At 37.2% G+C, this 25,535-nt stretch overlaps 1 protein-coding gene across 4 annotated transcripts in view; it reads right to left on the reverse strand.

Moving 5' to 3' along the window:
• SLC24A2 (solute carrier family 24 member 2) overlaps positions 1-25,535 on the reverse strand; it is a 109,564-nt gene that overhangs the window by 24,101 nt on the left and 59,928 nt on the right. For 2 of the 4 annotated variants that reach the window (XM_051643185.1, XM_051643186.1), the window contains exons 3-7: positions 23,628-23,657; positions 22,464-22,572; positions 8,270-8,320; positions 2,846-2,941; positions 1,098-1,186 (exon numbers count right to left, since the gene is read on the reverse strand). In XM_051643185.1, the coding sequence (XP_051499145.1) occupies positions 1,098-1,186; positions 2,846-2,941; positions 8,270-8,320; positions 22,464-22,572; positions 23,628-23,657 (375 nt within the window). The remainder of the gene's footprint in view (positions 1-1,097; positions 1,187-2,845; positions 2,942-8,269; positions 8,321-22,463; positions 22,573-23,627; positions 23,658-25,535) is intronic. The other 2 variants (XM_051643187.1, XM_051643188.1) reach the window with 2 other exon arrangements.

The raw sequence follows: 25,535 nt of genomic DNA on the forward strand, positions 1-25,535 counted from the left end.
CTAATATAAGCATATTTCAGTATAAATTATGCTCCTTGTGAAGGATAATTATGTTTAGGAAGCAGCCAAAAGACATAAACATATTCCATTACTCACACACCTAATCTTTTTCTGTAGCTTGCAGAACTTTTCAAAGAAAGCATTGCAGCAATGGTGGTATTTGCTCAGGTGGTGAGGGTGGCAAGATGACTGATTCAGACTAATAATATTGTTAAATGATAAATAAGTGAAAGCAACTTAGATATCAAAACTTAAACCTTGGGCAGTTCAAAACAAAACATGGTCATTGCCTTTTTTTTTTTTTTCATGATTTTGCTGTATCAAAATGCAACATTGTTCGTAAAACCTTTAATAAGGGAAGCTCATGTTATGGTATAGACCAAATGCTCAGCTGTATCTTGCAGTACCTTTCCTATGTTACCCGATGTATAACCCAAGGAGAATGCAGAGAAGTAAATTGTACAAACAAAACCCTTACAAAAGCTTCTGTGTCAGGGATTACTTTTAACAAGCCTTTTCTCCTTTTCTGCTGGTTTTGTTGTCTCAGTTTAAAAAAGCAATGCCCAGGTTTAGCAAAATTGATTCACCAGCTTATTTCAATTCTTAGTCTATTTGGGATGCAGGTGGTATTTACAGAATTAAAAAAAAAGGACCTGGCAGCATCAAATTTTGCAGTCAACTAATCTTGAGAATTACAACTTAAAAAGAGATAAGTTTGTGTATAGCTCCATGAAGCACAACGTAAAAGGCTATCCTCTCAAGAGAACTGGTTGAGTGCTATGTGATGATAATCAGACAGTTTCCATTAGCTATATTTAGGACTGTGAACATCTTATCTGATAAGCAGAAATATATTTTCTAAAATAATACATTTCAGACTACCATCTTACCTTACACTGAAGGACATGGGTACAAGAGAAGAGCTTTTATACGGTATCCATACATTGGGTTCAGTTGTAAATGAAGAGTAAATATATTGTAGATAGTTCATATTAACAGCTTCTTGCTATTAAGATGTATACTTTCAGTGAAAAGCACAATTAAGCATGTATTACAATTACCAGTATAAAAATAAACACAATAAAAAATATATTAACCTCTTCATCAATGTTATGGGCGACTCCATTCTGCACTGGTCCTGAATCAGCTGGTGGTGTTACTGCAACTTCCACTTTTGCACTTTTTTCTGTGGCATCATCAAGAGCAGGAAAACAACAGAACAGAATGTTAAATAACAAGTCGGTCAGTGAAACTGCTGTCACCTACTCAGACTGTGTAAATCATGAAATACTGATGGTGAACCAACATTTGCCTTAAAGAGAGAAAGACAAAAATTCTGTCTTCCATTTGACCAGTGCACATTTTGAATAAATTCTCCTGAGTGGTGAGCTCGCATTTGAAGAAACTGATCTACTGGTACTCATACTACTTGTACTCTAGAAAAATTTACACTCTTGGCAATATTCAGTAGTCTTTCTTTTATGCTAAATGCACTGAGCCTAAGAGACATATAGCATCCTCCCCAGACATTAAAGAGTGCAACATGTTGCATTAACAGCTGAGGGGACATATTCAATAATATATAACTCCTATTACACATTAACCCCTGCCATTCGTAAAGTTACTTCCAAGCTGTAATTATGCTCTGTCTCATGCAAAAATGTGGAAAGAGAATAAATGGGTGGTCTAAAAACATCCAATAAGAGAGAAAGATCTTTAAAACAGAATTGTGTAGTCCTTTCAATAAACTCTTACAGGAATTAAAGGGATTAAATCAGGCCTTTGGTTTCTGATGTGAAATTTATTCAAATTTAGTCTTATTTTAACTATTTTGGAATTCTCCAACCACTAATTATGTCTTTAAGTATGTACTAGATAAAAATGTCAGTGGCCAAAAACCCCATGGACAATATAAAGTCATGGGAAATAGCAACATGAAATGTCTAACTCAAGTTCAATATGCCTTACAGTATGTTGTTGTACACAAAAGTAAATATAGCTGTCTAGTTACACTATTGCTATCTTAAGACTCTTCTAGATTAAAAAAACGGAGATGACAGCCATAAGGTGCCATACTATCTGTAATTATTTCAGTGCATATGTGCTGTCTCTTAACCTCACACCCAGCATGATGGTTTATTAACACCCAACTGTTTGATTCTGGAAGCAAACAGTAACTCAGCATAGCAGAAGGTCAAAAAAAGTGTCAACTGATTAAACATCTAATCTTTTATCAGACACATTTGCATCTTATTTTCCAATGCAGAAACATGCCAAGATAAAGTAACAGGACATAGTGTGGATTTTCTTTTAGTATATGAACTTATGAACTAAAATACAAATTCTTACCTTTAATGGAAAAACATAAGCTAATTTTGCACAATTAGCATACATGGGCCAAAACAACTCTCAGCAAATAGCATATAGATAAATAAAATGTTAAATATGAAGGTTGATTCTTTTTGTGACAAGAGTGATACCACATAAAACACATATTATCCTAGAGCAGCTTGATTAATTAATCAAATTTTCACATACAAACTGTGAGTAAATTTTGTGTGTCTGCTTCTGTCACTTCAGCACATACCCAAAATCAGGACTGTTATTCTCTCTTCAAACCTGCTGGGAGGCTTTCTAGATTCCTTAACTGACTTTCTCTTCTTGCAGCTTAACTCCTGTCCTATTGATAAGCTTCATGCTCTTTTTGTATACGGAATCAGAGTATTTTTATTAAGACAGCATAAATGAAGTAGAAGGGTAAATTAATCTCTAAGGATTTTTTAAAAAATAAAGCAGTGAAAAAGGCACTTAGCAACAGGTGATAAATCTGTGCTGCTGTGCTCACCATGATTAGCAGCTCCATTTTGCCTTTCACTGTCTTCCACCTGGCACTTCTTTTTTGCGATCTTATGCAGAATTGAGGCTCTTTCCTTGAACTTTCCTAAAAGAAAGAAATGTTGTTATTAAAATGCAGCCATTTTGAGATGCAAAGTTTATTTGCCATAGCTTAGGTTCCACAAATAAGTGCCGATAGTCCATTTGCATCCCTCCTCTAACAGCAGACATGCTATTAAACAGTATCTGATATTCTCAAATATACTAATTTTTCTTTTTAGTGGAAACAAAAATGTAATTTTTTTTTCCTATTCTGAGAACTCAGTAGCAAATTGAACAAGAAATTGAAAACAAAAGATATTATTTTTCTTCAGAAGTAGTCAGTAAAGTTTCACCTATGAAAGTGCTTATGATTTCAGCTTAAACAGAAAATGAATGCTAATGAATAAAGATAACAAAACCACAAACATTTTCAGGTCTCAGTTAGTAGTATAGAAACACAGAGTTTCAGATTAAGCCATGTATTGCACCATGGTGACTGTGGTCAGCTTTATCACTTTGCACTCAGCTATGTGTCTGTGACTTCTACAGATACTTCAGAAAGGAAGAAGAAATCTCCAGAATACATTATTTCTATACCACCTTTTCAAAGGTAAATTTTCTTCTCAGCCTGGCAGATGGCTTTGTCTCCCATGAGGTGAACCATGCAGTTAATCATCTAGACTGTCTCCTGGGCAACTCATTCCATCCTAAGAGAGGTCACAGGTTCTATAACTCTTTAGTGACCACTGAGTCCAAATTGACACATTCAAACTAGGCACTGTCAAAGATGGCAAATAGTGAAATTAATTTAATCCGTCCTCTACAGTTGTTGATCTTCCTAGGTAAGGACTCTTTGGACAGCTTATAACAATCTGTTGTGTTGAAAGATGATGTCTCTGCCTTTCTTTATTGTTATCCTCATTGCTATTGCCCTTTAATATTTTAAAATAATTTAAAAAGTAAAACTGGTACAGGACACTTCTAACTAACACTATTACCATATAGGGTCTGCGACACTTTTAATTCTTCATTTCCATTTAAAAAAATCCATTGAAAACTTCTGTTGTCCCTGCAGCAAAAACAGTGTTAAGACCAAAAGATATTTCAGTGAATTCACACAACTGGTTAATAGCAGGAAGTAACAATGAGAAGCCACAAATGAACTCAGTTGGATAACAGTGTCACTGTTTCCTATCTAACAAACACATGAGAATACATCAGTCAAGACAGAAATCTCTTCCCTTCTCACAAATGGAAGCTTTAAATCCTTGTACCAACACTTTAGTATGGGAAGAAGCATATGCACAGTCCACACAAAGTAGCAGCTATCATTTGCTGGAAGTAGAGTTAATTTGTCAACAGCAAATCACATGGAAATATTCAGCAGCCCCTGTCTTTTCACAAACACATCATGCTCCAAAAAAAAATAAATAAAAAATTAGCAATTCACAATACATTGTAAAGGTTGTCTTTTTTGGTACACGGTACCTAGAGTAAAGTTGCCTGCAGAACAGTATTTAAGAGTAGAACACAATTATAAATAGCAAGTCACCCCATTATTTCAATGCACAGGACGAGTGGCAGAGATTTTAGTTAGAAGGTGAAGAAGAAACAAAGAGTTAAAGAAAGAAAAAGAGAGAAAAAGAAAGAATTGCCTGGGATATCAGAGAAAGAAAAAATGGAGGGAAAAAATGCAAATTGTATTTCCATGTATTTTAAGCTGGCATGCTAAGAATCAAGTCTGTTCCTAACTTTTTTTAAACACTAGGGGCATTTTAAAAGTGCTTATCCAGAAGTATTTGTAGATATGGAAAGGTGTATGTCAGTTTGCTAAAGGATTGCTTCAGGGTTCAACTCAGCTTCATATGTTTGAGAATCTGGCTTGTGAAGCCCCAAATATACAAATGCATTTTTGCAAGCAATGCAAATGATGCAAGTGAGACATTTTCCGAGAAACATGAAACATGAGGAAAGCACCAGTTCCAGCCTGCATGAAGACAGTGGGATGTAAATACGCATCAGAGCTGTGCTTCCTCACTCCCTTTTGCTGCCATTTCCTCCTTCAAACCAAATCAAATTTTTTTTCAGTGAAGGTGAAGCACAGAGTCATCAGGAAAAAGAACCAGCTCAGGATATTCCTATGTAATTTCAAATTTACAGAAAGCTCCAAGGGTTTCATTTTAGGTGAAGATCCTCTCTGATGCTTTTTTTCTCATCTTTAGGTGGGGTTACTAAAATAATCCATAGAAATTTTATGTTACTGTTCTTATTTCAATGAGAAGATAGGAGCATATATTTCCATCTAACGGAGGAACTATGTACTGTAGTTTTGACTACCTAAGAGTGATTTTCACATCAGCTGGTACCATGAGAGTTTGGTGAATTAAAACGCTTGATTGCACAGACCCAAAATAGGATAGATTGCTATAGAAAATTCTTAATTAATCTAGATTCGCCAAACTCAGACAGAATTGCAGCCCATTTTAGTTTACAAAGGATGGAATACAAGGAATGGGAGATCAAGGCCAGGTGACTAGCAAAGAGGGCAGCTTAAAACAAAATTGGAACTATTTTCATATATGCAAGCAAATCAGTATTGTATAAAATAGATATGCTTTGATCTGTGTGACTAACTCCAGCTGGCAGAGATTCTCCTCCTCATCAAAGATATATTAAAAAGCCAATCCTTTGACCATGATTTCAGTTGCAGACTACAGATTACCTGGGTCAGGAAAGCCTTTGATTTCATAGGAAAACAGTTTCTCTTCAGAAATTCACTCATTTAAAAAATTCAAGACTCTATCATTTGTCTAGTTTTCAGTCTCTGATCAAATGCAAATTACTACATCTATGCAGCAACAGCCAAGCTTTTCTGAATCTGAAGATGCCAAATTTCTGGCTGTTGAACAGTCTGAACTGTACCTACCAGTCCTGCTTGTGGCCAGTTGTGGAACTGGTCAAGTCCAGAATTCCACTTCATGTCTTTCTCCTTTAATTTTAAAATTCTGCAGAAGCATCAAATGAAAATATATACAGTTTTGTCATGTTGTAGGCTGTTGGTGCAAGTTATTTGAGAGCAAAAGATTACTGTGAGGGTCTCTTCCCCTCTGGTCGAGTACATTCTCTGTCCCAGTCAAGCCTGATTAATCTACAATTAATGTAAAGTAATTTTCAGATCAAAAAGGAGCAAAGAAAACAATGGAGATCAGTTTCTAAGACCTAAGGCACAATGGCCCTCTGGCCATTATGCTATCTTTGATTGTGTATTGCGACCCAACCATCACTTTTTGTCTCTGCTCTGACACAGCAGCAAGAATAGATGTGCCTTGGCTTCTCCACCAGAGGAATGAAAATATGCTACGTATTTCCACTAAGGGTTTGAGTGCCTGATAATACATTGGAAAAAAAAATCCATTGATTTGTAGCTGGGTTTACATGTTCCTGTGACTTAACTTTCTGTTAAAAAATGTATAAAAACAGTATCAAAAAAGGAAGGAAGAAAACAGATAATGCAGCTAAGTGTGATACAGACTGATAGTGTGTATACGTTTTAATATCCAAACAGAAAGTTTAAAATACATCACATTTTGACCTAAATACTGCTTCTGGGGTACACTATTCATTACTTGTTTTTTGAAAGACATGAAAATTATGACAGCTGTATTTGAGAAGGTGAACTGTATCACAGACTTTTGTTAGTGTTAATCCTCCTAAAGACAAGGAGTTTCCTTTCTTATTTTTGCTACTGGAAGATTTTCGCTATTGCTACATTATGGTTTTGGATTATTTATTCATGAGGAGTGTTTTCTGAGATGACACTGAATATCAACAGCATTACTTCAGCATAGGCACGGTATTAATATACATAAATGGTATGTATCTTATTTGCATCCACAAACAGCTACATTTAACTGTCAGTAGAGTAATGACAAATATCGGAAGGCTACTAATATACTGGCTACTTTTGAAATAGTAGATTTAATACCTTAGGAAAAAAAACCCAAACACAAACAACTTGGAGGCTACAATGAGAAACAACCTTCACATCTTTATTGTCACGAAGACTGAGATGAGACATACTGCAAAAGCTTTAGCTTTTAGACATCTTTTCTTATATTGGTGCCACTCTTGTGAATCAGATGGTGATGGGGGGAGGGGGAGACACTGGAGAGTGGTGTGGCAAGACTGCCCTGGGAGCTAGTGCTCATGCCTGCTACAGAAGAGATCAGCATCTTTCAACACTGGGGACAAAGATGAAAGGAACAGCCTCCTACAGCCAGCCCCAGAATAGTACTCTTATATTTGATTAGCAGCAGCAGATACAGAAAACGGGAAATAGTCAGAAGTTACCACGTTTTTGTTTTTTTCCCCCTGGAGAAATGATAATGAGTGAAGACATGTAAAGAAGGTTTTCTTAAGACCTTTAAACTTCAGGATTAATCTGAAGTAGAAAATAACCATGTTTTTAAAAACAGAATGAAGCTATTCGCCTTATATTTCCAACATTAAAAATATGTAGGAATAGGTGGCTAACTTTTTTACAGACCACAACCTTATCTTCATCCTCAAACATGCCACTAATTACTAAACAGAACATTCCTGAAAGCAACTGTCTGGCATTTTAATCAGACAGCTGGACACGAGGCCTTGATCCTTCAGACAACCAGGTTTCAGTCCAGAGAAACTTCCAAATCATAGTGATGCTGATCCCACTAGGATTGAAAACGTGCTGGAAATTTAGTGCACAGTTAACTACTTTCCTGAATTAGTGTAATAAACTGAAATGCTTTTCAATCAGCACAAAAATATCCCAAGATGTCACTGAGCCCTCATTCAAGTCCTAATTACTTCCTTCTTGTATTGCTAGAATCAGGATTTTAAATGGTATTATTTTTGCATTGCAATTAAGCATACAATTAATACTGTAGGAGTAGTCATGCCTAGTTTTTTAAGTTTATTAATTACTTTTGAATAATAAATAAAGCAACTTAATAATTGTCCTCAATTATTAATGAGTGATTTGAGCATCCATAAATTAATTAATCTTCTTGAATGCATAGAAAAACATGGCACATAATATGCATCTACAATCTGTACTGCACTATACTGTGCTATATAATTTGTGAGAGAGGTTTTGCATATATGTTCTTTACCAAAAAGCATTCCGTGGTATTTCCTTATCTGAAATTGCAAAACTGAGATGCTGAACACAAAAACCTGAAAAAAGAGCCACAATTGATTGCCCTGTCAACGAAGACATGCAAAAAGGCGTTATTCAAAAATGGAGAAACTGAAAATAGGACTAAGAAAAATTAAGGAAAAAGTAAACACAAAAAAAGGGGTAGAAGGCTTCCAAAAAAGCTGATACAAAAATTTCTAAAATATTTCTTACCTTCTTCAGTCATTGTGTCATAATATTTTAGGTTTCCATATGATCCAAGCTCTACAACATCACAGTAAAAGACATAAAGATAAGGAACCAGCAGACATTCAAGAAATGTACATGTTTTTGCATGTGCTTCATAAACTTGAACAGTGATTATGTGAAAAAAAGATCTGCAGGACACCAAAACACAGATTACAGAAATGGCAGTGCCTTCCCCCCACCCCTAAATTTCACAACTCACAAGCTTTGAATAAGTTACCTTGTTAAAATGAGATGTAGGAGAGCACTGAAACCTAAAATTCAGTCTTTTCAAGGTGATTGACAGCTTGGTGCCTCTACATTTGGGAAAATATAATAAACCTTGACAGTTTCTAATAAGCTGAGGCTTTGGAAACTAACACATTTAAACATTCCATAGGTCAGACATTCAAATAAATATGCATCCAAGTTAAAAAAAAATAATAATCTCAACATGTAATATAAGAAATTGTTCATAATGCTGTTCCAGAAACATTATTTCATATCAGTGCTGACGGTGACTTGCTTTAGAGGGATTACTTAATACAACTATTCTCTCATCACTTCTGAAATGAGAAAAAAATGTATTTACTCACTTTATTAGATGCTATGAGACCTAAATTAATTACATCATTAAATAAATCTGAATATATTGCATTACTATATTCCAGCAGGGCACAGAAAACAATTGCATGCAGATATCTCCAGATCTATAGGGCTACTGTTTTTTTTTTTTTCTGTGTGATACAATCTTGAGTGAAATCACTTTTTCCCTCCAGATATTGCTTTACTCTTAATTTCTTAAAGTGTTGGGGGTTTTTTTGTGGTTTTGGTTTTTTTTTTTCTTAAAGTTTGGCATATATGTAAATATATATATAAACACAATAATTAAAGTAGGTCTACAAAACAAGACAGAGAAAAAACAAGCACAAGGAAGAATTTGTAAATGATCTGCCAGAGGAATTTGTGGATTATTTCACTCATCATTTTTATGTAAAGTTTTACAACTGAGCTTCTGAGATTCCAAACTCCAATAGAGTGTAATCACTAGAAACCAGATATGTAACAGTTTGGTAGTGCCGTTTTTTCTTTGGAAATATTATCTCTTCATGCTTATGAAAGAGCTTAAGCAATTGAATGCCCAAATGCTGTTCAATTATTTTGGTTTTAGCTGATGCACCTCATGATCTTTCAGTATTTTCCCACACAGGTGAATTTCAATAGATTTCTGGCTATTTTAACTGTAAAATACTGTGAGGATACACAAATCTAATTCTTGAAAGACTTTTTTTTTTTTTTAAGATCTATTTGCCAACACCCGAGTCTACCAAATGAATGTTTCTTAAATCTTTTGCAGAGACAGAGAAAGCTTTATCCTACGCAACTAAAAACTACAGGATATTATCACTGTTAATTTTTTTATTAGTCATGATTGGATTTTAATGATCGGTTCACAGACATACTTTATTAAAACCAGGTACAAATATTGACATACTTTTGCTTGTACAATGCATTGTCTTACTTGCACGTAAGTATGCCCAATAGAATATGACATTACTCTCTAAAAGCAAAGAAAGACATAATTTAAAGATAGAACTCAATATATGGTTTTACAATTATATACAATGTATTTATTGTTTTGTAAAAAAATTCTTAGTGTTCCAATGTAATCTTTGTAATGGTATTGTCATACCATCTTGATTTCAGTCTTAAAGATCTGAATTCCTCATCTGGCAAGAGCTCACAACAATTTCAATATGGACTTCCCTGTATAGAGCATTTAGGACCACGTGCTGTTTAATTAGGGCTCAGTATCTGCTGACTACGGCCAGCATGTTCACTTAAACTTACTCTCACTGATCTCTGCCTCGATGTGTCTAGGGTCTGCTTTGTTAGAACCTGGGATGAGGCGTTCACTGGAGGATGAGGACAGGATTGGAAAACGTGTCAAAAGGAGTCTAAGAGTAATCAGAGAAATGAAATTTAATGGAGGAGACAATACTGCAAGAGAGGGGCTGTAAAAACCTGTGGAGCAGAAAGAGTAAGGATGGGAGGGGAGCAGAAGGACAAAGTTGAGATGATAGCATGAGGCGTCTGACTTAATGGATGAAACAGAAGAGGCTCCAGAGGAAGCCAACAGCAATGGTGAATTACTCTAAATCTCCAGAAGTAAAAGCGGCAGCAGAAAAGCAAGACATTAGACATACTGGCAATGTGGTTTAGATCTATTTTCTTCCCATCTGAAGTGAGAGATACAAGACAAACAGCATAGAAAGAAGGAGACTGACCCTACAGAGACTGAAGAGAGAAGAAAGAAGATGAATGAGAGTGCATCATGCTGACGATTATAATGTTCTGGGCACTTCAGCAATTCAACGCTTCAAGGATTAAACTAGGTTAATTCTGGCAGCTAGCAACATTTTTTCCAGGAAAACATTAATCTTCCTGGTGAGATTACAGTCCTGAAAGCTTTTACAGTCCTATACCCATAATAGGACATTTTGTATGATCAGCAACCCACCGACTACAATGCACAATGATGACGCCAGATAACGTCAGCTGCACACATTCACATGAATTATTTTGTTGATTTCAAGATTACTTGGGTGAGTGCTGTTCAGCAACACAGAAGGTCTACCTCTGTACAGTCTGCCTCCAATATATTGCACTGGCTGGCACTGTGAAATTTGGACCAAATCTGCTCTTTGGTACTCATTTTGTGAATTTTCCTGATACAATAAGATTCTGTTCAATATGACTCAAACTCAAACTGAATTGAACTACTTTTTGAAAAAAATATTGTATTGGAAAAAGTTCTCAGTTTTAAAAATAGATTGGAACTGGAAATCTGAAATACCGTGATAAAGGGTGCTTGGAAAAATACTCCCAAATCCAACACTATTAAAATTTGGTAATTCCAGTTCCATGAACATGCCTTGCTGTTCCCACAGGAAGGTCATAGCAGACAAACTGGCTGACAGCCACGACCTGCACCCCGGATGGTTGTATGAAACAAAGAGGATGCAAAGATGCAGCTTAACAGCTGATCCTCAATAGTGACAGAGTAATTGAATTAATTTGTACCATTCTGCATATTTTTACAGCAGAAGAGAACAGAGGGTTCCTGGTAATCCTGTTTGACATTCCTGAAGGATTACAACAACATTTGCCTTATTACCTACTGTTTCCTACTATGTATAGAAGTGCCACACCAGAATAAATAATGTTATTAGTCAAAACTGCTGCATTACTTGTAATTTCAAATAATATATCTAATTACTCAGCTTATTTTCAGTGTTCACTCACTAAGTATTGTAGGTTCAGTCTGTAATTAAATATTCATTCCTGCTTTTTAAGGGTAGTGCCCCAAGCTGCCACAAGAAAGAAAGCATAGCCAGTATTTCTCTTTGGTCTCCTACCACAAAGATTTGAGATACAGACTGCAGTTGTCCCTAGTTATGTCAGAAAGAAGCCTGGCTCAGAGTTTCTCAAAATACTCATAAGACAAACAGCTGTTTTAAAGACAGCAACCTGCATTGCTAAAAGTGTGAACTCAGCCTCTCAAAACAAAGCAAAGCACTGCGGGTTTCTTTGACAAGCACATGATTTTCACTTTGCATAAAAGTCATATTTGTACGAAAATTCGTGTCACACTTCTCTAAGGTAATTAAACAGCTTCACAGTTGACATATGTTTTATCCAAAACAGAAATGGTAAAGAGAAATCACTGAAGGTAATCCCTGAATTTTTAGGGCAATTCCACCATTGCATTTACTTGACTTTCCCTGTGTTGGACTTCCACAGTCATGAAGACGTCAAGGAATAATCCTTTATCAGTATCAGGGGGAGCCTGGCTAAAAAGGAATTGTGAGACATTGTAAAACAAGCAGATGGAGAGCATATATTTTTCCTGAGTTTTCATACCCAACAATTCAACCTACCAAAAGGCTGAGTATGTAAGACAAGGAAGAAACAAAAAACGAGAGAGTAAGGGCTCAAAACTGATAACGAATTTGAGAACGAGCATGAAGCCAAGAACAGCAACTTAGAATCAAGCAAATTATCATTAAAAAATTTGTAAACACGAAGCCTAACCAGGCATTGGATACAGTAGAGAATTTTTGTGTGAGAGGTTGAACATACTTCGGAAAGTCAGCAAGTTCCTGACAGACAGAAACATTGATTTGGTATTCTACTCTTCTACTCTTCCCCTTTATATCTTTCTGATATGACTCCTGATTTGTACTTATTTGTACTTATTGTTGTCACCATTCTTTACAGGATCTTTTTTTTTTTTTTTTAAGAAAGCTAACTCCTGTTAGACTAAGGGACTTGCAGGAACTCATCCTTACCATCAAGAAGGGCTAGGTTGTCTTTCCTTAGTATTTACTGTCATTTTTTTCTATCTGTCATGGTCTTGAGAAAATGCAATTAGATGATCAGAGACTCATCCAGAAACAAAAAAAGGATGCCACTTCAAAAGTCTTGCCAGATAAGCTGCAGTGGCTATCCAAAAAAAATTAGAATCAAAGCTTGATTTGGTTTAAGCATGAAAGTACATAGCCAGGACAGCTGTACCCTACTCTGGAATCATGCTTTCATTTAAATATTCATGTCTTTCCTGCACATTCTGCAGCAAATCTCAAGAAGTATATGAAGAGCAGGGCGTGACTGGAAAATATCATGGAGATGAGAGACAAGAATTTCGCCTGCAAAGAGCAGCTTGAGCAGAGTCTTGTTAAAAGAATAAAACATGACATGCAGAAATAAATTGTTGTGGAAAGTAAAGTTTGCTGCAAAACAAACAAAAGTATTAAATGCCAGAGTTTCAAAATTAAATTTTAAAAGGGCTTTGGAAAACTTCCATTATGTAAGATTTGCTACCTGCAAGGGGCGACACCGATTTTAAAGGGAGACTTGTTCTTAAATTTTAGAAATTCTGTCAGTGAAATTACTGCAGAATGCTGTCTTCTCTCTCTATTTTGGAACTAGCTGAAGTTAAGCAGATCTGACATTTATTGTTGCAGAGCTTGAGAGCATCACAACAAAGAGCTACATTTTGCTACTAGACTGCCCATTCTGAAAGGAATCTACAAGGGTTTCTTTCCACCTCAAGTTATGCATAATAAAAACATACCAAATTTTTGATGCTTTTGAAAAAACAAGACCAACATCCCTAAAATACTTCAAGAATTATGTGGTCCCTGCATGTACACTAAATAAACAAACCCAGTAAAATAATTCAGACACGAAAAGTCTAATTTGGTTGTACATATACACTTGTGATTGACATTCACATAAATCAGCTGAACCAAAATTAATTAATAAAATTCTCTTTTTTAGCCTAAGATACCATTTTTTCTATGCCAAAAGCATACACCTTTGTAGACAGCTCTGGTTCCACAGCTGTTACAGTGACATTTATACTTTATGTGTGCTACGTGGAACTTTGTAAACTCAACTGCTATCCATTTTTTGCTTTGAAATCTTAAGTAACACTGGGGCAAGCAGCTACTTAACTTCCTTCACTCCCCTTTCTGACAGATATTAACAGGGATATCTAAAATACCATCTCTGCCTATTTAAATAGACTTATCCTGAGCTGTACATAACCCACAATTTCTACCCTACCTATGCTGTTGCTCACTCTGGCAGTGCAGGAAGTTCTATCTACAGTTTCTGAGTTTAATTTGATGCTGGAGATATCTGTAAAAGTACTTATCTTGTCTACATTAACCATGCAATCTCAGATACCTAATTAGGAGCAAAATTTCTGTGGTCTTTACTACAGTTTAAAGGTAAAGAAAGGGCAAAGGTGGCCTCACTGGAAAGTCATGTGCTTCATCACTTCACCAGTCTCATTTAGCTGTTTAAAATCTTCCCTGGGAAAAAGCTTCTTTCTTGCTAATGACCGTGCAGAGAACCATGCCACTGAAAGGTGAGCTAGCAATGAGCCATTCCAGCAAAGGCGGCCAACAGCATCCTTAGGTCCATTAGGCATCCTCAGGCAAACCATTGCCAGCAGGTCGAGGGAGGTGATATGTTCCCACCACAAAGTGCTGGTGAGACATATCTGGGTGCCGGGTCCAGACCTGGGTTCACCAGAACAGGAGAGTCATGGACATACCAGAGCAAATCCAGTGCTCAGCCACGAAGTCCCTCATAAGAGGAAAGGCTGGGAGAGCTGGGACTTTTCAGCCTGGAGGAGGGAAGGCTCAGGGACATCTTGACTACATGTATAATTATCTGATAGGAGAGAAAGAAAAAGGGAATGACACTGCTCTCAGAAGTGCCCATTGACAAGGGGACAGTCCAAGGGAACAAACTGAAAACTAGAAAATTCCACCTGGACATACAAAAACTCTTACAATAAAGAAGTTGTTCCTCATGTTGAGGTGGAACTTCCTGTGATCTAGCTGGCATCTACTGCCCCTCGTCCTATCAAAGGGCATGAATTAAAAGAGATTGGCCCCTCCTTCTTGACATCCAGCCTTCGGATATTTCTATACATTAGTAAGATTCCCTCTAAGTCTTCTCTTCTCCAGACGAAACAGTCCCAGGGCTCTCAGCCTTTCCTCATAAGATGGATATTCCAGTCCCTTAATCATGCCTGTAGCCCTCTGTTGGACTCTTTGAAGTAAATCCCTGTCCCTCTTGAACTAGGAAGCCCAGAACTGGACACAATATTCCAGGTGGGGTCTCACCAGGGCAGAGTAGAGGGGGAGGGGTGAACTCCCTCAACCTGCTTGACAGACTCTTCCTAATGCACCCCAGGATACCATTGGCCTTCTTGGCCACAAGGGCATGCTGCTGTCCCATGGATAACTTGTTGTCCACCAGGACTCTAAGGCCTTCTCCACAGAGCCACCTTCTAGCAGATAGGTTCCTAATCTGTACTGGTGCATGTTGTTCTTCCTTCCCAGGTTAGAGATCAGTTAGGTAAACTGAATATACACAAATTCATGTGCCCCAATGGGATGCACCAACAAGTGCTGAGAGAAATGGTTCATGCTGCTGCCCTACCACCCTCCATAATTTTTGAAATGTCATGGAGAACAGGAGAGATGCCTGAGGACTGGAGGAAAGCCAATGTCACTCCAGGCTTCAAAAAGGGCAAGAAGGAAGACATAGGAAACCACAGACCAGTCAACCTCACTTCCATCCCTGGAAAAACGCTGGAGAAGCTCTTTCTGGAGGTCATCTCGAAGCACATGGAAGAAGAGAAGGTCATCAAGAGTAGCCAGCATGGATGCATCAAGGGGAAATCATGCTTGACTAATCTGATAGCCTTCTGTGATGATGTGACTGAATGAGTAGATGCAGGGACAGCAGTGGATGTAGTCTACCCTGACCTTAGCAGGGCTTTTGACACTCTGCCCCATAACATCCTTGTGAGCAAGCTCAGGAAGTGTGGAGTGAAAGAGTGGACAGTGAGATGGATTAAGAACTGGCTAAGCAACAGAGCCCAGAGGGTGGTGATCAATCATGCAGAGTCCAGCTGGAGAGCTGCAACTAACTACTGGAGCTCACCTGGAGTCAGTATTGGCTCCAGTCCTGTTCAACATCTTCATCAAAGAGCTGGATGAAGGGACAAAGTGTGTCCTCAGCAAGTTTGCTGATAATATGAAGCTGGGAGGGTTGGCTGATTCACCAGAAGCCTGTGCAGCTATTCAGTGACACCTGAGCAGACTCAAGAGCTCAGCAAAGAGGAACCTAATGAGTTACAAGAGTAAGTGTAGAGTCCTGCACTTGGGAAATAACAACTCCGGAACTGAGGGAAGTGGAAGTGCTCAGACTACTTTAGCAATGCAGGAGCTCAGCATCACCCACAAGTTGGTGTAAGCTGAGCTGCCTGGCCTTACTTCTTCAAGGATATGACAAATAAACAGCTACAGCCAAAAAAGGTTCCCAATGGGAGCGAGCATAGACATGACAGCACAGCTTATGTAGGCCAAGGGAAAAACAAGAGCCCTAGGGTTCTGCAAAATGAGACCAAATCTGGGACCCTGCAGAGTGACCAGTCAGGTGAGAGTTACCCAACTTTTGTCTGCTGTCTTTGAGGTAAGCTAACATTTTTCATGATATCTCAGAAAAGAGCATCAGTAGCAGCAGCAAATTGAGAAAAATAGGTGAACGGAAAAGCTGGGAAAATCTTAAGATCAGTATCTAGGAACACAACAGGATCTACCGTGTAATTATAAATAATTCACTACTATGTTAAAAACTTTGATGATCTCATAATTCTTTTTTTGTCCTGAAAAGTATGAATGCAGATTTCTGTTCTTTTGTCAGAGCAGACGGTGACAGTACCATACTTTTCTGCATTCAGTGAAGGAAGTGACAGAATTGTCAGTCCAGCTTTATATAACAGAAGGTTACTTCTCTCTCCACTAACATGCACCATACTTATGTTAAAAAAAATAATAAAGCATTTAAGATAAACAACAGCTTTTCTGCAGAAGTAGATCCTGTATTTTTCCATTTTGGAAGTAGGACTAGAGATGGGAATAGGAGAGAATTGCCAAAGATACCACTTCTGACTGGGGACTGAGCCATGACAGAGATTTACCTCACGCTCATTTTCATGCAGAGGATGGCATTTGCATTTGAGTTATATCCTGGCCACACGGGAGCAAGTGAGTCAGCATCTAGCTAAATCCTGCCTTGGGGAAGGCATTTTGTTGGCCTGTGGCAGCTTATCAGCAGACAGAAAAGTGGTGGTGTGATAAGGAAGAGATCTCACTCTTCCTGGAACCTACTAAAACTGTGTGAGAAAGGCAAGGTAGCCTCAGGTCACAGTGGCGCTCTGAATCCTCCCTTCACCACATTTATCTTCCCTACTCAACAGAGCACGCACAGGTATCCATAGGTTTCCTCCCACAGATTGGAAAACCTCCCCTCATGGTCATGAAGGAATCACTCTTTAAAGTAACTTACAACTTGGAGAGCTAAGGCAGGCTTACTACTAATGGCAGACACTTTCATATCAAATTATTTCCATGCTTTTCCTTCCTCTTCTCCCAGTGCAAAACAACAGCCCTCTTCTATTAGAAAGTGTAAAGAGATCTTTGTAAATCCTACCCTTTCATAACCCAGGAATGTCTGTTTCAAAACCAAGACAAAGGTACTGGAGGCACAGCCACAAACGACCAGTGATTGCCATAATTTATGTTCTAATTGCTTGGATTTTTTATTTAGGCCTGACCAATACAGCAGATCTGATTACGCCATCCTTATTCATACAGGTAATGCTGTTATGAACAGTCCAGCTCAATACTTGCTGAATAAAGGATTGCCAGACCAGCACTTAAGCAGAAGCAAATATGGCACAGGATTTCCCAGGGATTAATGACTGGCTGGGAGTTGTTGATAGCCTTGGCAGAGGCAGTCATTAATCTAAATCCTCAGGAAATTATCTGTACCAAGGTCATCATTTCTGTAATAAGATAAAAGCAAACAAACCCCCTAATGTCACACAGATATTAGTATTTTTAATGAATGATGAGGTTTCAACTGTAAAGGTCATGCCTCATTAAAGAATGCCCTACACACTTGCCTATTAGGAGTGACCGAACTCTTATATTCTTAGAAGCTTTATGCTGAGACCAAGATTTTGAAGAGGAGAAGCCTTCCTTGTTTTAGACTGTTAAATCCACAGTGTGACTGTGCATCTGCCTGAATGCAAAGTACCAAATGTCCAGCAGCTCCCACTGATCTCAGATGTTACTCATCTATCAGAAGTGGGCTGAAGACTTTGCAAGCCCACTGATTGCAAAGTGATTACAACCTGGCTTTCACAAGACATGGCACAAGCCATGGAAAAAACACTTTTGTATGGAAAGGGAAAAGGAAGGACAGGTTCACAAACGTATAATCATATATCAGAATCGCTCTGTTTACCTACATTTTTTAGGAAGTAAAAACTCCTTAAGGTCATTTCTCTCTCATATTTTCGTACTAACAGTAAAGTGCATTTTTAAGAGGATCTCAACTAAAGCAGAGGTTAGTTCTGACTTCGCAAATGAATTATTCAGGAGTAAATATGATGAGCTGGTTTTCTATAAATACATTGCATATTAATGTAACACTAACACTGTGTAGGTCATGCTCACCTTTAATAGTCATACGGCCTGTTTATATACTCTCTACTGCATATGCTATCAAGAGGACTTAGATGTGACTTCTTTGCTGCTAGCCTTACAAAGCCCACACAAGTCCATATGACAGAGCACTGTGCCTTTTCATGCCCCTCTTTTCCTTGCATTTATTCAAGAAAATATAACCATGAACTTTATTATTGACATACGGGAAAGAAAAGATGTATCTTCCAGCAGCAGTGCAACAACTAGAAATTTTACTTCCAATGGCAACATGTGACCTGCAAGATGTCAAGTATAACACTCCCAGACTTCACAACTCCTTTTCTGGAGACAGAAAACACAGTTTACTTGGCTGCGTCAGCTGCAGGGCTATTGCCATCTGATTGGGAAATGCTTTGACTGATGGACCCAGCAGTCCAGAAAGAGAGCAAGTACTGAGGAAGCCATCCTAAGGGAAGAGGGTGAAAGAAGGCATCTGCATGATGAATGAGAGGCAGTATGAGGAAAAGAAAGAGTAGCAAATGGAGAAAGAGGAAATGCAAGAAGGAGGAGGACAGGAGTATGCCCATGTGTAAGTTGTGCAGGAGTACTGGGTATATGTCAGTTTTGATGTACAGCTTTCTTGCTTTTTTTCCTTTGAGATCAACACTTTGTAATATTCTTGTATACTGTTTTGCTGTAAACAGAACACTTGGTGCAATGTTTATGACCTACTGATCTAAGTCACTGGCAGATCTGGCAGAAATATTGAGGTTATCTAAGCTGACTAAAATGGGGTAGAAAAATGCTCAGAACCTCTTTTTGATACTGCTTTGAGCCTGATTCACACTTGCATTAAATAATTGAAATCCTTTAACCTCACAGGTCATGCACCAGGACCATCATTTTTCCTTACATGTATTCAACTGAGCTAATTTCCTTTGCTTACACAAAACTAACATGAATCACTCATTTATTTCTTTATAGTGTCTATTTTTTATTTTTATTTTTGTAGTAGGAAAGCATGTGTGAAGTGGAGAAAGCCATGTGGGCTTTAGAAGACCAGGTAATCCTTTACATATCTACATCCCCCCCAGATGATTGGTTTATAGAGCAATGGTCTGCACTTCTCAGATGGTTCTGGTAAATACTACCCCTTACTTTAATTCTTAACTTAAACAGCTTAAAAAATTATTTGGGTAGAATGGTAAAGGTCTGTTAAACATGATGCACCAGTTGATTTTTTAATGTACGTTATACACAGGAAGATAAAAACACAAGTACATGGTGAGAGTTTGGTAGGTAAAATTCATATCAAGCCAAACAGGTAATTCATATTGTATACAGCAGGTACTTGTATCTGTTATCACACAAGCAAAAATGCCATCTAAATTTGTTAACTAGCATTACCTACCTTGGCCAGCCACAGTATTTACATAAAATTAAAATATCTTTTCTTTTATGAAGGTTTGCAGAATTATCTGAATACAGATTAATGATGTGGACCTTTGAAAGCTCAAAAACTCAGGAAACATTATGCATTTGCTGTGGAGATATCCAACAGTCTTCCCATCTGCCTTCCCAACTGTCAGCAGTGCAAAAGATCTTGAGAGCTAAGACTGCTCACAAATGATGTGATGCCTCACACCATAATGTATGACAGGGAAGCGGGTGAATTTTTTTCACATTTCTCCTACACATCTGGGTGTATTTGTAAAAACCAAAACTAGACTCCCATACACAAAAATATTTAATGAGTTGCACTCCTATATTGGCACTTCCATATTCTCATTAATTAAAATGTGAATTTTGTGAAGTCTATGGAAATTGGAAAAAATAGCTCCTTTGATATTAACAACAATTTTGATGTTAGTGCATATATAGGCTATTTTACAGTTTTTTCTTGGCCATTTCTTCATCAAATTTGTGCATTAAAATACAATATTTAATGTAGATGTAGATTGATTTTTTTGGTCCATTTGTAAATTTTAACTAATTGTGTCAGTTTCAATGAAACGTAGAGGTGGTTACTGCCTTGCACTTGATTAAAGGCCACAAGACCTTTACAATTAATTTTTTTTTGAGAATATTAATTCCAGGGCAAATGTGAGAGTTTGGAGAGGAAAAAAACCCAAACAAACACTAAAGTATTATGAGTAAAGAAACGCTGAAGAAAATTTTACAGTCCTCATGTAAGTAAGATTTATCGGTTGCAGCCATCTCTATCAATTCACACTGATCTCAAGTGTTTTACTGGCATAATGAAGAACAGCACTGAGTTACTGATAAACTTAATTATAATATATAATTTGCAAGTGCAGGGTGCTTCTGCAACTCCCAAAGTGGATTTCAGATTTAAAAAACTTTTTTTTTCCCTATGCTGTCAGAAAAGGAGGAAACCTTGCTACAGGGAAAAAGCAGTGACAAAAGGTCTGAACACTGAACAAGCTGTGTCTGGAAAACAAGAGAAATAAGTTTGGGCAATGGAAAAATACCTGAGAGCTGCTGTTATTTCTGAATCTTTGTTAGGTCCACTTTGAACTCCAATCAACACTTCCAGCTTTACTGTGGTGTTCAATTCATCATAAAGGTTCTGTTCCTCCTAACAGGCTCTTTCCAACCTGAAATTCTTCTCTCTTTTTTTAAAGAACTGTTTGTTGGAGTATATCTGTTTCTTCAGCTTATTGTTATTTTTGTTTGTGTTAGCACTAGTTGAGATACCACAGAATGATCTACAGCCCATGAGCTTTGCTTTACCTGAAAGGAGGACTGCAAATGATTGTAATGAAAAATAGCAACTTTTCATTAAAAAATGAAAAATTGAGACTGGAAGTCTTTTTTTCTTCTAGTAGAGTGGAATGCTTGGCTACCAGATAGGTAAAATATGAGATTTGCTGGGTGCAGCAGTTAGAAAGCCTGTTCACCTGCTGTAGTGATGCAAATAAAGGAAGCCAAACATATAACTGCAAGAAATTTCTTACGCCCTTTTTCAGTATTGAATGGGAATAGATTGGGCACAGTCTGCTGATAACTCCACTCTAACAGGCAACAGACTTTGGCAGTGAAAGTGTAGCATTAACCAGAGAGAGTAGAAATAAATAATGGTGTGGAGAATGCGAGGCCTAAAATGCCCATTGTGTTGACAAAATTAATGTCACATTCAGCTTTTGAAGAGGGAAATGTAAAAGTAGATTTGCCTTGTCCAACAGACACAGAGCAACTTAAAAAGCTGTGCACGTTGCAGTAAGAAACATAAAGGAATTTAAATGCAAGGAAGTGCTACATGCACTTTATCACCATTGAAGTTTGGAAGTTCTGTCAGTAACACTGTAGGTCTCTTAAGTCCCTCTCACTTCTTTACAAGTGCTATTTTTCAAGACATTTATTACTGCAGCAAGAAGATTCCTTCAGACATACACATTCACCAAATTAACACCTGGCCTTAATTTTTTTTGGAAGTATACCAGAAGCTGACATTCAAATCACCCCATAACTCCAAAGAAATTCTGGTTTTCTGGCCAGCTTCTCAGATCAAACCAATCAAGGTCTCCTTGCTGATTTATCAAAGAAAATAAAATATTACACCACATTTAGATAAAGCAACCAAACTGTTAACATGCATATAACACAGATGGATTTTTTTCTAATGTCTACATTAAAACCACCCAAAGTCAAACCAACAGTGTCTCCTTCTTTTTTATATTCCATTCAACAAATTACCCACCACTTTGTCCTGTATATACTAAAATCAAAACCAGGAAAAAAAGGAAAAAAAAAGAGCCTTTACAAAGTAAAAAAGCATAGAATTTCTGTAACTTTTAAATTGCTGCTGAAGCCATAGGTGAGGTGAAACAGTAGTTATGATACTCATCGACCAAATGATCAGTTTTAGTTAGCACCACAATAAGCACATTTCCTAAATTCCGAGGCTTGGTGGGAGCACGTGTACCATGCCATAAGAGAGAAAAACTTCCTCAGAAAATTCAGACACACACAGAAGAGACTGAAAAAAGCAACATTAGTACAAAAAAATAATTTTATGGTGAAAACTGAAAACAAAAGCATTTGTTTGCTTTTGCAAAACAAAAAATTAATAGGATTACCTTCAGCGAGTGGGTCAAGTGTGTGAATCATGAGCTGGAAGATGCTGTTCCTCATGAGACTATTGTGGAGAGATGCAGAGCTTCCTCCCCGCTGGAGCCGTGGCTTCGTCTAGGTGGAAAAATAAGGAAAAGAATTTAGCAATTTTAGTTGTGTGGAAAAAGGTCTGAAACACTATGAACTAATCTCACATCTCACTACACAGTGAAACATCTTCAACCATCACCTACAGCAGACTGTATTAAACTACACACTGTATTAAACATTGCCATATGTACAGACAATTTCTCTGAAGGGGATGGATGATCCAAGTGCTCATGGAAAGAGCAGTGAAAAATAATCCTTGTCTGCATAAATTCTTAAAATGTTAAGAAAATAAAAACCTCATACTTGCATCAGGAAGAATTTGTAATTTGTTTCTTTGTAGAGTCTTGTGGTTAACCCCCGAAGTAACTTCTAATTTTTATTGCCTCAGTACACTGAAAATATGCAGATTATCAAAATTATGGAGAAGGCAGAGAGCCCCCTTCTCTAATGGCAAAATCCTAAAGCACAGTCAGAATGAAGCATGCACCTTGCTTTGGTTCAATCCACTAAGTACTGATAACAAAAACAGATTGTGAGAGTGGTTTGACAGTGCAGACACCTACAGCAATGGAGCTAACATACAAGCATCTTTTACATGCTTTGAAAGAAACTGAAAACATATTCTGAGGTTCTTTGCCCCATGACATTGTTTAATGCAGTAACAGGTGCATTTCACATATCCCCATAGAGTAAGACTGCTTGTGGATGGCTGTCTGCTTTTTTCCATAAAAAGGATAATCAAAGCCAACAGATTGCTGACTAGTAAGACCCTGAAACAACTATAAAGAAAAAAATACCCTGAAGAAAATAGTATTTTGCAATAATCATGGCATATGGATTGAACTTTGGTGTTATACAAGTACTAAATATAAAACTATAGAAACTGAACAAGAAAATTAATTCATTGCTTTATCACTGGAAATAAAGGAATTAAATTCTATAGCAGCATAGGAGTGGGTGTGGGGGAGGGAAATCCCAGTAATTTACAAAATATGCTGATGTACACCAAACCAAAGTAAGGCTTGTCTCACCACCCTCCTGAGAAATGAATGCTTAGGTACATACTAGTTGCTGCCTACCGTCAGTGTTTGGTCATCCTTGTCGCCAGACTGCATGAATGGGAAGAAGAACAAAAAGAAGTGTCAGATGGAGCATGCATAGAATGGAAAGGCAGTAAACCACCACAGATGTCTGATCCTATGAATGCTGTTGTAATAGGTTCTTGAACCACTCAAATGAGAGCATCCTAGTGATCAAGTAAATAAAAGTACATTCACATTGCAATGTTGAAAGAGTCCTTTATTCTTGTCAGTTTGTCGGACAGGAACTGTTGTCCTGTTGTCAGTTCAGGCACCCTGCAGCTGCGCTGCAGATAATGATGTTTGCTTCACACAAATTATGCAGGGAGTAAACCCTGTGCTCTCAACCAGTTTAAGAGAGTGAGGGCTGAAAAAGAAGAAGCAATAAAAAATTCAGGAGTGACCAACTGCCCAATGAAAAGCGTAAAAAAAAAAGAAAAAAGAAAAAAGAAACAAGTTTCAATTTAACCACTCAGAGCATATGGCCATTTAGCCCAAACTGGCAGCCTTGGTCAAGGCAGGCAACATGGCAAATACTGTGAGATTCTGCATGGATTTTCTGATAAAGGAGCTACCTGAACTGGACTGCTCTGATGTGAAAATTAGTCAGAAAAAAACAGTTTTACACCTCTATTGAAGACAACCATCACAGAAAGAACTTTTAATGGAGTAGAAAGAAAAGGGGGAAAAATTAAAAATCTGTGCTCTATAATGTCAATAAAATATTGTGTGAATCTTGGAAAATTTTTGCATAATGTGTATATTTAAATATAGTATACATACACATGCTCTTTCAGCTACAAATCCCTACACACACTTGCAAATCCATGCTTTATTTGTGCATGGTTTGAGGGACCTTCATGAGAGGGAAAATTTATTTTGCAGTAGAATTTTCAAAAAAGCAATGAGGACAAACCAGGCAAAGTTCTTTTTGTCTGTAGAGAAGTAATATAGGACAATGTAGACCCAAAGATGAGTGGTTATACTTACAGAAGTAAAGTTTGTGAGAATGTGACTTTTCTTATGCCCAAGTGGAGAGTGGAGTAAAGAGTATGTTGCATGCCTCAAAAATACTGAGCATACTCTAGGCTTAATATGAGGGCATTCCTACAGAAAAAAAAATTAATCCTGAAGGAAATACTGTTATTTGTTTGAAATTGAATGGGATGAAGTTCTACAAATGTATAAGCACAACTAGATGATAATTTGTACCCTATAATTTAATTTGCAGAGGGTAATCATGTTATAAGAAGAAAGAATAACAAAATGCATTTTGTACATATGTTAAGGAAATAAAAGAGAAAACCACATCTGAAATAATTTAATTCTGTGTAATTAGAGAATGGAATATAACACAGTGAAAGAGATTTTTAAAACTGTTTTTTCCACACATGATTAGTAGAGCAGTTGTTTCTGTGCTTCACTTGCCAGTCAAATTACATTCTAGAAGAATTGTTTAAGACTGGGATATAAATAGAATTTCAAGGCAGAAATGTCTACACAGTTTTAATAACAGGAATATAAACAATGGTTTGACAATTCGATGATACTAAATACTTCTAATGTCTGTGTTATCGCCTGGATTAACAATAACACCTTAAAATACTTGGCAGTGAAATATTAAGTTTCTGTTTTTTTCCCTACTAGGATGGCAAATTAAATTATTTTCATATTGGTTACAGTGAGTTTTGCATTTGCATGTTCGCTGCTGTGTAATTTGGGCATCACACATTGCATGGCAAAACATAATTTTTCCCTTGTAGAAACATTTAGTATTCAGACACTTTATAAAATTTTTCATTTAAGACAACACTTAAAAACTGGTCCAAGGTTAAAATGCATGTGTATCTTTGCACTGGGAATAAGTACTTTATTTTTTTAAATACCCAACTGTGATCTCTTCAAAGA

The sequence above is a fragment of the Apus apus genome, chromosome Z (genome assembly GCF_020740795.1).
Source record: "Apus apus isolate bApuApu2 chromosome Z, bApuApu2.pri.cur, whole genome shotgun sequence".
Taxonomy (NCBI): Eukaryota; Metazoa; Chordata; class Aves; order Apodiformes; family Apodidae; genus Apus; species Apus apus.